At 40.0% G+C, this 13,082-nt stretch overlaps 1 protein-coding gene across 6 annotated transcripts in view; it reads left to right on the top strand.

Moving 5' to 3' along the window:
• Positions 1–13,082, top strand: part of rilp (Rab interacting lysosomal protein) — a 40,308-nt gene that overhangs the window by 2,471 nt on the left and 24,755 nt on the right. For 4 of the 6 annotated variants that reach the window (XM_043718509.2, XM_043718511.2, XM_043718508.2 and 1 more), the window contains exon 2: positions 7,366–7,419. The exons of the other annotated variants lie outside the window; for them this stretch is intronic. In XM_043718509.2, the coding sequence (XP_043574444.2) occupies positions 7,366–7,419 (54 nt within the window). The remainder of the gene's footprint in view (positions 1–7,365; positions 7,420–13,082) is intronic. 6 annotated transcript variants of the gene reach the window in all.

The following is a 13,082-nucleotide window of genomic DNA, read 5'->3' as shown; positions in this document are numbered from 1 at the left end:
TCTGGATTACACTGTTGTGCAGTGTTACAATGTGATGTCTGATTCCCAGGCATCTATTTAATCATGATTTACACACTCACTCCCTGAGCAGACTTGGTTTCCAGAACCTTCCTGCTGTACAAAGTTAATTACTTTTTGACAGAATCTTCTGCATCCTCTTGGCTGTCATACTTTTCTCCCTTCCAACTGCACGCTTTGTGTTAGTGATCAAGTGAACACTCTCTCAAACTGATTTTAATGGATAGGGTTGTCTTTTTTTTTCTCTCCTCTTGTGGCCTCTCGGGGATGGAGTGGAAATGGAGAGCCAAAAACAGAAATTGCTGGACAAACTCAGCAGGTCTGGCAGCATCTGTAGAAAGAAAGCTGAGCTAATGTTTCACGTCAAGCAACTGGCAAATCATGGAATTTTCCAGAAAATGGGAGCATGAGAAAGTAGGGTTCAGGCTGCGGATCAATCACCATTTATAGTGAATGCCCAAACAGGCCCCAGGGTCTGCATGGTCTGTGCCTGCTCCTACTTACTTATTATTGGTCACACCTCTTTTGAGAAATTCTGACTCTGAATTTTCCATACAGCCCCACACATCCCAACACATGTTCCCCATTCCTCCACCAAACTGACTTCACTGAACCTGTAATAAACATTGCCTGTTCCCCTTTTTGTCTTCACTGCACTTTCACTTTCTGAATGTAATTTGCTGAGAGCAAGAAACTCCAGCTCTGCCTGAATCAATCCCATAGTCTTCAACCACTTTTTTTTTCGCCATTCAATTTGTCATTTGCCAGTTGTAGGATGGCTTAGTAATATTATCACTTTAGACCATTAGTCTAGTGACCCAGGTAATGGAGGACCTGGGTTCAAATCTGTCTTGGCACTTTTTATTTAATAAAAATCTAGATTAAGAGTTTAATGATGACTGTGAAACTGGTTTGTGGGGAAAATTCCATATGATTGATTGATTAAGGTTTTTTTTTAGGGAAAGGAAACTGCCATCCTTACTTGGTCTGGCCCACATGTGACAGATTTCACTGCCTACTGGACAATTAGGAATGGGCTGGCCAAGCCAGTGAGACCCCAAACAAATTTGCTACAAACATTTAGGATTCCATCATGTATTGCACGTCCCTTTCTTTTTTTACCAACTCTGCTACAATGGAGCTCAGAAGTAACTTTGGTCTTGTCTCTGTATTATACATGATATCAGTCATCAATTGTGTAGCTTCCGTTTCAATAATTGTAAACCTTGCAATTTATTTCTTTAAGATTTGTAGTTAAGGTTGAGGTTCAGGTTGTAAGTTTGCTCGCTGAGCTGGGTGGTTTGTTTTCAGATGTTTTGTCACCATGTAGGTATCAGTGAGCCTTTGAAGTGCTGTGTTCTGTCCTGCTTTCTAGTTGTGTCTTGGTCTGTTAAGGTGGGTGATATCACTTCCTGCTCCTTTTCTCAGAGGTTGGTATGCACAGGAGTTCATAGTTCCGGTTTGAATGCCAGGCCTCTGTCAATAAACATGTCAATTTGGAACCCACTTACCAACCTCTGAGAAAAAGAACAGGAAATGATATCACCCACCTGAACAGACCAAGACACAAATAGAAAGCAGGACAGAACACAGCACTTCACCAAAGGCTCACTGATACGAAACATCTGAAAACAAACCATCCAGTTCAGCAAGCAAACTTACAACCTGAACTGTAAACCTGTTTATTTGCCATCTCCAGCAGTGCCATTTAATATCCCACAAACTCACCAATTACGTTGGACCAGATTGATTTCTTCATTAGGACACTTTTTTTTTCTCTTTTAATATTTTCATTAAGTGACAATCTGCTATTGGAGAAACATCACCACCTCTCTATCTTCTGCTTGAAGGTTTCTTTTTCTGTAAAGGTCCATTCCTTTCGGTTTGAACACATGATTTTGGATTAGAATTACTAAAAGCAGATCTGTTCCAGAAATTGGGAATGTAAAGAATAGGTTACTGGAAATGCTAAAATATAACTTCTTTTTAGTTGCAGATATTCATGATTTTAGTCCTACGAAGCACTTGCAATATTTGACTCTGACACAAAATAATATTGTCATCTTGAAATGTTTTGGAGAAGTGAGATTCAGTTACACAAACAACTGAAGTGGTTCTCTATTGTGGCTTTTGTCAGAGTACAGGATGCGTACTATTACAACCAACACACCTGGCTAGTGCTTAATGTAGCTGGACTGTGTGCTAAAGAGGAAGCTCTTAACATTTTAAGTTCTAGCTTATCCTGGGCAGTTCAGATCTTTCAGTAGACTCTCTGCCACATTTTTTGTAGACTTTCTCCTTGAAAAGAGAAAGTGCTTCAGTGATACCTTCAAGGCCTCACTGGTGACATGCAGCATTTTCACAGACACCTGGGAATCACTGGCCTAACTCCATCCAAAGTGGAGGAGCAGCATCCGGGATGGCATCTAGTACCTGGAGACTTGCTGTTCGGGTGGGGTGGGGAAGGAGAAGATAGGGGTCAGGCAAAGAGCAGAAGGAATGTGCTGCTACACTTGTGCTGAACCCACCCTTTCCCACGACCACCACCTGCCCCAAGTGTAACAGAACCTGCAGTAACTGCATTGGATTGTACAGCCACCTGCGGACTCTTCCTCCGAGGAGTGGAAGAGAATCATTCTTGTCTGTGAGGGAGCACTGATGATTTTTGACATTAAAAGCTGATGTAAGTAGTGAGTCCTCCAAGTCTCTGGTGCTTCCCAATGTGTATTCCAGGAGAATACAGCCAGAGGCCAGTCCATGGATCTCCTTTAGTCAGGGGATCAGACAGACACTTTTGCAGCATGAAACATGACTCCAGGATGGTGTGTTGCATCACTTTTTTTTCCCAGGGTCAAGGATGTCTGAGTGGCTGCAGGACATCTTTTCTGGGATCAGTAAAAAGTTGTGGTCTGCAATCCTTCTAATGACATAGGTACAGAAATCCAAATTTGGTGTATTAGGAAGGTAACTACTTTTGTTTTTTGAAATAAAACTCAAGGACCTAAATAAGCAATCTGTTCATTCCTCCCAGTGCCATGTGTTAGTGACTATCAGAATAAGAGGCTTGATTGACTCAACATGTGGCTGGTGAGCAGGTATCGGAGGGAGGGCATCAGATTTGAGGCACTGGGGCCAAGTCTAAGGCAAATGAGACTTGTACAAGATGGATGGCTTGCATCTTAACAGGACTGGGACTGATATCCTAGCAACGAGATTTGGTAATGCTATTAGGGTTTGTTTAAATGAACTTGTTAAGGGAATGGGAACCTGATGGATAACCCAAAGTGGAAGGGTGTTAAGATGGTAATAGGAAGTAGAAAAGCTGTGAGGGAGACTAGCAGACAGAAGAAACACAGCAGAACAATGGACATGTCTTGAATGCAGAGTAATGACAAAATTGAGGGTGCCCTCCCTACCTGAATGTTAAGAATGCTGCACACGAGGTAGGCTTTTTAAAGGCACAAAGAAGTACGTGGTTACAATATAAAGGACTAAGAGCTGAATACTCAAGGGTATTTCTCATTTAGGACAGACAAATGAGAAGGAAAAGGAGCTGGAGTTGTGCTGATAATACAAGATGGGATCAGTACATTGTTCTTTCCAGTTGGAGCTCCTCACTTACCAATGTTAAATCAGTTTGTGAAACTGAGAAACAGCAAGGGGCTGTCGATATGTGTTGGAGTTATTTATGGGCCACTAAATAGCAGTGATAGTGGTTGAGTTGATGTGGGACCTAGCAAGTCTGAGATGACAAGCCTATATTGTGTGCAATAGTAATCTCAAGTGACTTCAACCTGTGTATAGACTGGATAAACCAATTTCATACTAAAGCTGTGTAGGATATTTCTGGAATGCCTTAAGGATGCTTTTCTAGAGCAGCTTGTCAAATAGCTGACTAAAAGACAGGCTACTTTGGATTAAATATGATGTAATGATAAAGGGGACATCTAAAGTTTCTTTTACAAGATGACTAAGGTTGAGTGACCACAATATTAAGTTTTACATTATTTGAAGGTGAGCGAGTTCTAGCTGAAGCAAGTGTTAAATTTTGAATAAAGGAAATTAGGAAAGCGTGAGGCTCAATTGACTAAGCTGGATTGGGAAATATAATTAAAATATCAGTTAACTATGGCTGACAAAGGAAGTTGAGGATTGTATAATAAAGGAAAAGGCAGTCAGAAAGAGCACTAAACCTGAGGATTGGGAAATTTTTAGAGTACAGCAAAGGAGGGCCAAGTAACTTAAGAAAAAGAAGAATAGAATATGGAAGCAATCTCAGTGTAAATGTGCACAGTCCTCCAGCTGTGGAGGCACTACAGCCCAGTGTGACCGTAACTGGACTTCTGTATACTTTGTATTGCCGTCTGTGAACTTAACACTTTCTCAGTATGTTCTGATATCATTTGTTGTGTTCACTTTTAACAGATCAAAAAGAGTACCTCTGGTTCAGCTGACATGTAGTTATAGTGTGGAGAGTGTGCTAGAAGTAATAACTGTTGGAGTAATTTGTTTATTTTCATAAAACATGTGGAGGAGACTCATCTTGATGTTAGCATTTTTTTGGATAGGATAGTACAACAAATGGATGCAAGCATCATTTTGACTACAATAAATAAACTTCTTTTGCACAAATGCACCATTACTTATGCTTGTGACCCTGAACAACTACCAAGTCTTTTACAGCAGCATAGAATTTGGATGACATATTGACAGCATATGGAATATTGAAGTCATTGAACACTTCCTGGTACACTCTCTGATTACCAACTAATGAATAGTTCTGGTTAGAGGTGCATTTTAATTGAGGAATGGTTTGGGTCACAATTCAAACTTTATTTCAGTTTTGCATGCATTAATGATTTGGTTAGTATAGCAAATGTCTTTTAGACAATTTTAAAATTACATCCTTTTTTTGGAATTTGCATTCAATTCTGAAAATTTGCATGATGCAGTTAATGCACACAGTTTGTTCATAAAACAATATTTCAACAAAGGGTCTTGTGGTGCAGGGTTAGTGTTCCTAGCTCTGGGCTAGAAGGTGTGGGCTGAACTCCCAAGTGCCACAAGGTATGTCATAACATGTCTGAGAGACTGGTGGGTTTTAAAATCCATTTTGTCATGATAGCACTGCACTATTTTAAGCTGATTGTTTAATGCCCATGTCTCCAGCAGGCCAAGGTTTATTTTGAATGTTCCCAATCCTTTTCTTTACCATATTTTCCACCTCCCATAGGGCAGACCGTTCTAACTGCGGTTTGAAACTTCTTTGCTATGTCACTGTTTCCATTGTCACACCCTACAAGCCTCTCTTTTTAATGCTCCCTTTCATAGCCAACCACAAGGAGAGGAGGTTTGACTAGCATAGTGCTGGTAAGAAAGCTGTTCACTGTTTGCACTACATTTAGCACTAATTGTTTGCTCCTACATTACTCCAGAGTTCCTACTCCATTAATCCAGCTAAAATGCCCAGTGCAGCTGTTTAAAGTCAGCATCCAATTTTCCAAATCTGCAATTGATTTGGGACACTTCTTTAATCTTGTGTTGTATAATGTGCCATGTTTGCTAAGCTCAGTGTGTGGAGACCAATTACACGTGGAGAATTTTCTCTATAAGACCAGCTATAGAGCAAAGTACCATGTGTCCATTTAAACAGAATTTGCTGCTTGGGTTACACTTGCTCAAAAACAAAATTACCTCATCTCTTTAACTGTCCAGACAATTTTTATATGCAGTTATTTGCCTTCTTTCCCCTCAGATAAACCATATCTAGGTGTGAGTTTAAAGTCTTTCTGGACTCCATATAGTTAAAAATCTCAACTTTTAACTTTGTCCATCCCAGTCCAACACTGGCAGCTCCCAAGTCATGCACTCAACATAAACTGTTTTCTCTCTGCACTTTGGTGCAGTTTCTGGACTTTACATCTGGTAATTCATTTCAGATTTGAATTTTGTTTGCCACATTGTTTTTTGCTTATCAGTTATTACAATTTCTTCTCCTCTCTTTCTCTCTTCTTTCTCCCCCCCCCCCCCCCCCCCCAGTACTCTTAATTTTGGTGTCCCACTAAACCTAAAGCAAGCATGAGCCGCACAGTATTGAGAAAACAGGTCTGCACAGCGAACAATGAACTTTTTTTAACTACTAGGCTGACCAATAGGTTCCCTAAATCTCTCAAAAGAGCAAACAAAGCCAAGTTGAATATCTAATTCAAGTTTCATAATTCTGATTTTCTTTTTAAGGAAGTAAAATTATACAGAAGCAAACTTGGCACCACCAGATAAAGTTAATATATTATACTTTGTTTTTTTTTAAAAAAAACAGGTCTCAGTTCTTCCAGCAGTAGCCTTTACCTAAAGCCACAACTGAGAAGTAAAATGTTAAACCACCTGAAACTCTGTGCCATCATGCCAAATCTGGAAGACATAAAGCACTGGACCTCATTGCTATTTCCAGTTTTCTAGTTTAGGGCAAAGGCAGATTATTTTTCACGAATGTCTGTTTTAATTTTTGGTCTACCTGCAGAGAATTTTTCACAAAAGCAAGACTTCAAACATCAGCTCCCTTGCCTGGCAACGTGAAAAAAGTTAGTTGAATTTTCAAAGCCGGGTCAAGCACCTGCTGAATTCTGGCTTTTCTACCTAGTGCCTGAACCACTTCACTCTGACAATGCTATTTTGAAATGTAAATGGGGCTGATTTAGGCAGGAAGCTGACTTGGGTCCAGTAGGAGGTGTTGAACATCTTGAAGGTGAGAATTGCCTGTATGACACAGGCAGCAGAGGCAGGTAAAAGCTACATTGGGAGCTGTGCAGTCTTGCTGAGAACCAGGAGGGTAAAGACCATCGAAAAAGAAAGTAGAAACCATTGTTGTCATCTGGGAATGTAATCTTAAAACTGACTGTGGACTCTTTCCTAGTCCCACTGGCAATTTATCTTCTAGTGCAGAGTTTCCTTGTATTCAGTTCTGGGCAAATTACTTGTTTTGAAATTATTCCCAGAGAAGGGCACCAATGCTTTTCCAGCAACTTAAGACTAAGTAGCTTAGTAAGTTCCCACAGATCTTCCAGTCGTCTTCCCCAGGCCAAACTACAAACCTATGTTTTGTTTTTTAGGATGTGAAATGACATTATGTGATATGACCATAATTTTGCACTCACTCTTTCACCAGCAGTATTTGACTCTGTGCCAACATTATGTATGCTTCTATTGTTTTTTTAAAAGTCCTTTTTTTTTCTTTGCTATTGGTGCAATCTCCTGATGCTGTGTTTTTGAATATTTTACCTGTTTTTTTCAATAGAGTTGGGGAATGTTAACTTTTCTATCAACTATATTGTTTTGGTGGATTTGCAGATTGCTCTTGTGGCCTTTGAGTCCGGTCAGAAAAGCTTTCCACTCCCCAGGAAAGTATGTCTCTTTTTATTATCCATTTTTAACCTTTGATTGGTTAGTTAATGAGTATTGCTTTTGACTTGTTGTTTATTGAAGCCCAGCTTTTGTCCTTTGTGTCCAATGCAGGATTGCAGTGAGGTCTTGTTTTGGTTATTTAAATTGCACTTTTGGTCCTGAGTTTAGCTCTCCTTTTATACTCTAACCTGCTTTCAAGAACAGAGCACTTTGATCCATTTGGTATTGTATTTCTCCTGTTTTTGCTAAATGTGCATTCACTGGTGTCTGACTATACCTTTTTGTTTTTCCTTAATGTCCACCCTTTTCTTTTATTTTAGTTATTCCCACAACAATCCATTGGTTATTTGTACTATCCAAGGAATTACCTTTATTCAGAAGTCAATGGGAAACTAAAATTTTTAAGATGTTCTGCCTGCGGTAATATAAAAATGCACACGTGATCTATACGTCTCAGCAGAAAAACACTGACCTTTGCTAAAGTTTCAAAAAGCCCCGAGCATTGGGGGCAGCTGCTGTTTTTTTTTCTCCGTCTGTGACCAGCTAATGTATCAAATGTGGGAGAGCAATCTATGTTGCTGCAAATCTGGTTGCAAAGTCATTATGTCAGTAGTGAAAGTGTGTTCTATGGAGGTTTTGGCTTGGAAATTCCCTGGTTTGTTTACAGCACCTCACCTATCAACTCTGCTGTACGTTGAGCAGAGATAGGGAAAGTTTCACTTTCCCCTCGTATTTAGGGAGCAGGCATGACTCAGAGCCAATCCCAATTTGTATCTAGTGTGCAGTCTAGTTTTAGCTTGTGCTACAATCTGACTCCAATTTCCTCACCACCTATTCTAGAAGCCTTTTTTGTTTTTCTTGATTAGATTCCCTACAATGCAGAAACCGGCCCTTCGGCCCAACAAGTCCACAGCGACCCTCCAAAGAGAAACCCACCCAGACCCATTTCCTTCTAACCTAACACTACAGGCAATTTAGAATGGCCAATGCACCTGACCTGCACATCTTTGGACTGTGGGAGGAAACCCACACAGACCTGGGAATGTGCAAACTCCACACAAACAGTCACCCAAGGCTGGAATCAAACCTGGGTGCTTGGTGCTGTGAGGCAGCAATGCTAACCACTGAGCCACCCCAAACTTGTCACTAAACTTTGCAGTAACAATACTTTTTTATAGTAGAGTTTACAGTTGTGTACTGCAAATTTGTGTGGTGAATTGATTTTTTCAATGCAAAATTGATCACTATCAATTGAAGCAAACTTTGTCCATATGCAGCAAGATCAGGATGAATCCAGGCTTGGTGGTTAAATGTTGAATAACATTCATGTCACATTTGCCAAGCAATAACTAACTGCAACAAGATTCTAACCATTTCCCATTTGATATTGAGTTGTACTACCATCACTAATCTCCATTATCAACATGCTGAAGGTACCATTTGAGCAGAAACTGAACTGTGCTAAGCATATAAATACTGTGACTATACCTCCTGACTGTAACTCCCCTTCTCTGTCCTATCATTAGAAGGCACAAGTAATGAGTGTGATAGAATACTCCCCTTCTTGTTCAGGTGGGTGCAGCTTCAATACTACCTTGAGCACTGCCACAGCAGCAGTGTACCATCAACAAGCTACCCTATGGCAACTCCCCAATTTCATAGCATTTTCCAAAGCTGTGATCTCTGCCATCCAGAAAGACAAGGACCACCGGTTACCTGTGTAACTGAAATATAACAATGAAACTTGCTTTGGATGTTCAATTTCTTTTTATAAATTAAGAATAGCATTCCTTTAGCCATCTTAATTACTTACTGTACCTAAGCATTTTGTGGTTTGAGTAGTAGAACATCCTGTGTGGCTCAGAATTCTGCAATCATTCTCAAGCAATACACTCCCTTTTGTTTTAAACTTCTTGCAGCTTTGTACTGAAAAACCTTTCAATTTTCCCCTTTGCTGCTTAACTACTGGATTTTTGCCTAATTTCTCAACTACTTATACAAGTCTGAAAACTCATTGTGACCCTCTCACAACATACTTTACCTATCTTTATCTTCTGCAACATAAACCACTGTCTTTTATCTCCTCCAAGTCACTGATGTAAGAAGGTGAGGCCCCAGAACAGATCCCTGTGGAATAACTTTGGTCTTATCCTGCCGATCAGAAAAATCTCTATTTATACATTTTCCTGGTTGGCAGGCAGAAGACCAAGACTTGATCTAGTATGGTTACATGACTTTGCTTTCTCAATCTTGCTGACATGCTGATTTGCCTTAAATATTTCAAAATGGCTAACTATAACTATTTTTAAATTTGATTCAAACACAAAGCCCCATGATGTCAAGCTAACAGACCTGTGATTTTTCTGCTTTCTGCCTCCAAGAGCTAAATTTTGTTACCTTTCAATCAAATGGATCCTTTCTAGAGTGTAGGGACTTTTGAAATATTTACGCCAATGCATTTACCACCTCTTAAGATCCTAAGGTGATATCTATCTGGACTTGGAGATGTGTCAGCCACAGATCCATTAGTTAACTCAGTCCCACTTGTTCACTTCAACTTTGTTTTTCAGTATTGAGATGTGGGCATCACATTTTTCATTATAGAACAGTACATGACTGGAACAGACCCACCTGCCCACCATATCTGTGCCAAACACTATCCCATTCTAAATTTATCCCATCTGCTTCTTATCCCTCTCTTCCCTGTATGTTTGTGTCTAAATGCCTCTTAATTACTGCTATTTTATCTGCTTCTACCACCTTCCCTGGCATGTGCTCCACATACCCACTACCCTCTTGCCTCCTATGTCTCATTTTTGCCTTTAAACCTATTTATTCCACCCCCCACCCCCCAAACAAAATTGACATTACCATTTGGAGGCAAAAAGATTCTGACTATCCATCCTATCCATGTCCCTCATTTCGTGTACTTCTCGGCCTCCCCTCTGATTACAACACCTTGTAGAAACAATCCAAGTTTGTCTGATCTCTCATCCTAACTAATGCACTTCAATCCAGGCAACAATCCTGGAAACCACTTTTGCATCCTCTTCAAAGCCTCCACGTTCTTCCTATGGTGTAGTGACCAGAACTTTACACAATCCAAATGGTGGCCTAACTAAAATTCTTATCTATCAACATGACTTGCTAACGTTTACACTTAATGCACTGACCAATGAAGGCAAGCATGCTGTGTGCTACCTTTTTATCACCTTATCCACATGCGTTGCCACATTCCGGAGCTATGCACTTGCACCCCAAAAGTCCCTCCTGAATATCCATGCTTCTAAGGACCCTGCATGCTTTCCTCTTGCATTTGACCTCCCACTTTGTCTGGATTAAACTCTAAGTCCCATTTTTTTCTATCCAACTTTCCAACTGATCTATATACTGCTGTATCCTTTGACAACCTTCTTCACAATGCACAACTCCACTCATTTTTGTGCCATCTGCAAACTTACTAATTAGACCACTGACATTTTTCATCCAAACAACAAAAATCCCAACATTGATCCCCTCAGAACACCACTGGTCACAGACCTCCAGTTGGAAAAGACCTGTCCATGACTACCCTCTGTCTTCTATGACCAAGCCAATTTTGTATCTAACTTTCTAACTCATTATGGATCCTGTGATTTAATCTTCTGGACCAGCCTACCTTGTCAAATGCTTAAAGTCCTTGTGGACAATGTTCAGCACAGCACCCCCAATGTTGTGGGGAAAATCACCAGTCTTGGAGTCAGAATCGGGATTCAATGACAGAGTTTTTTGTACAAAGGCACGAGAGCTCTGGGAGAGGGGGGGAGAGAGACTTTGTCAGCACGGCTGACAGCTGCGAGCCTCCTTGCTCTCTGACCACGTGTTATGATATTTTATACGTCTGTGGTACAAAAGTTCAAGTACAAGTCTTTGTTTGTACAGCATGGTTTTTTTTACAGAAACCATTACAAAGTCATTGTCAGTTTCAGTGGTTGTGATGTTCTTGCTGAGCAGGAAGATTGTTTTTTCTTTCACTACTGCTGTTAACATTTGTACACCAGCAGTCTCAGGTAGTTCATGTTTCTATTTAAGGTGGTCTCGGACACTTCAGGCAGTAGACGTTACTGATGTGCATTCTCTTTTTTTTCCCCACCCACCTTTTTAAACTAATCATCTATGCTCTGTCTATTGTGCTGGTATCCTGTTGGCTTCAGGCAGTATATGCTTTACTGTGTATGCTTTACTGTATTTTTCCATATAATGGCTCAGTGGCCATCTTGTGTCTATGTGTCCAGGGTCAATATGTCTGTCAACTCCCACTTCAATCATCATCATTATTTGCTCAAAAAACTCTCACACAGCCCTGCTAACTATCCCTTACCAGTGCATTATTTTCCAAATGCAAGTAAATCCTGTCCCTAAGAATCTCCAATACTTTCCTTACCACAGATGTATAATTTCTTGTATTATCCCTCTTTCCCTCCTTGAACAAACGAACAATATTTGCTATTCTCTAGTCCTGAGATTTTCTGTGGCTAAAGAGGGTACAAAGATCTCTCAAAGGCCCCAGCAATCTCCATCCTTGCTACCTCTTTATTTTTATTCTGGGATAGATCCCATCAGGCCATGGCTGACTTATCCCCCTCAATGTTTTTCAAGACCTCCAATGCCACCTCCTTAATATTAATGTGCCCCTTTTCATTTTACCACCATCCGTACCCTTGCCCTTGGTGAATACTGATTTATGAAGTACTCATTAAGAACAATTACCCATTTCCTCTGGCTGTATGCGTAAATTCCCTCCTTTTGTCCTTGAGCGGACCAACCTTTTCCTAGCTACTCTCTTGCTTCTAATCTATGTACAGAATGCATTGGAATCTTCCATCAGCATGGTTGCCAAAGATATTTAATGACCCATTTTTAGCTTTCCTACTTCCTTTTACATTCCTCAAGGATCTTATTTAATTTGTTTTCCTAAACCTTACATATGTTTTCCTTCCTTTTTGACTAAACATTCAATGTTCCTGAATTGTGTCCTCCTTCTCTTTCACTCCCTCTCATGTCAACCCTCACTTTATGTACTGTTCCATTTTCAGGTACATGTAGAAACTGTTACTATCTGGTTTTACATTTTCTAGCTAGCTTCTTAATCATGGAGAATTAATTAGAATATTAACATTTTATTGCACGGAAACAGACCATTTGGCCCTAATGGTCCAAGGCATTTTTTTAACGCTCATCAGGAGTACCTCTGTACTTCAGCTAACATTATCAACATTTGTTTCTATTCATCCTTTTTCAAACTATTTATCTTGCTTTACCTCTTTGTAAATATACTCTTTTAAAAAAAAAAAATACCCATACATATCTCTTTGGAGAATAGACGAGTAACTTACTCCTACACTGTCTCCAGAAACTGGGAGCCTGCTTAGTACTAATAATAATGGCTTGTGGGATCTTAAGCCTGCTCCTCCAGACTGCAGTTTGGAAATGCTGCCGTGACATTGACTGACATCTGCACACAGTGACAAAGTCAGCACTGTATTGTACCCATGTGAATGTTTCCTATTTCATGTACTTTTTTATAGTCTGTGCTTTAACTCTGTCCAGTACAGATTCTGTTTATGATCGTTATTGACATGAGGTGTAGTATTGATCTGACAACATAGATTATCCACATTATA

Source organism: Chiloscyllium plagiosum, unplaced genomic scaffold (genome assembly GCF_037043375.1).
Source record: "Chiloscyllium plagiosum isolate Xiang-an unplaced genomic scaffold, Cpla_swu_hap1 HiC_scaffold_31, whole genome shotgun sequence".
In the NCBI taxonomy this organism is placed as follows: Eukaryota; Metazoa; Chordata; class Chondrichthyes; order Orectolobiformes; family Hemiscylliidae; genus Chiloscyllium; species Chiloscyllium plagiosum.
Note: the sequence above shows the minus strand (reverse complement) of the source record. Positions and strands in the feature narration are given on the sequence as shown.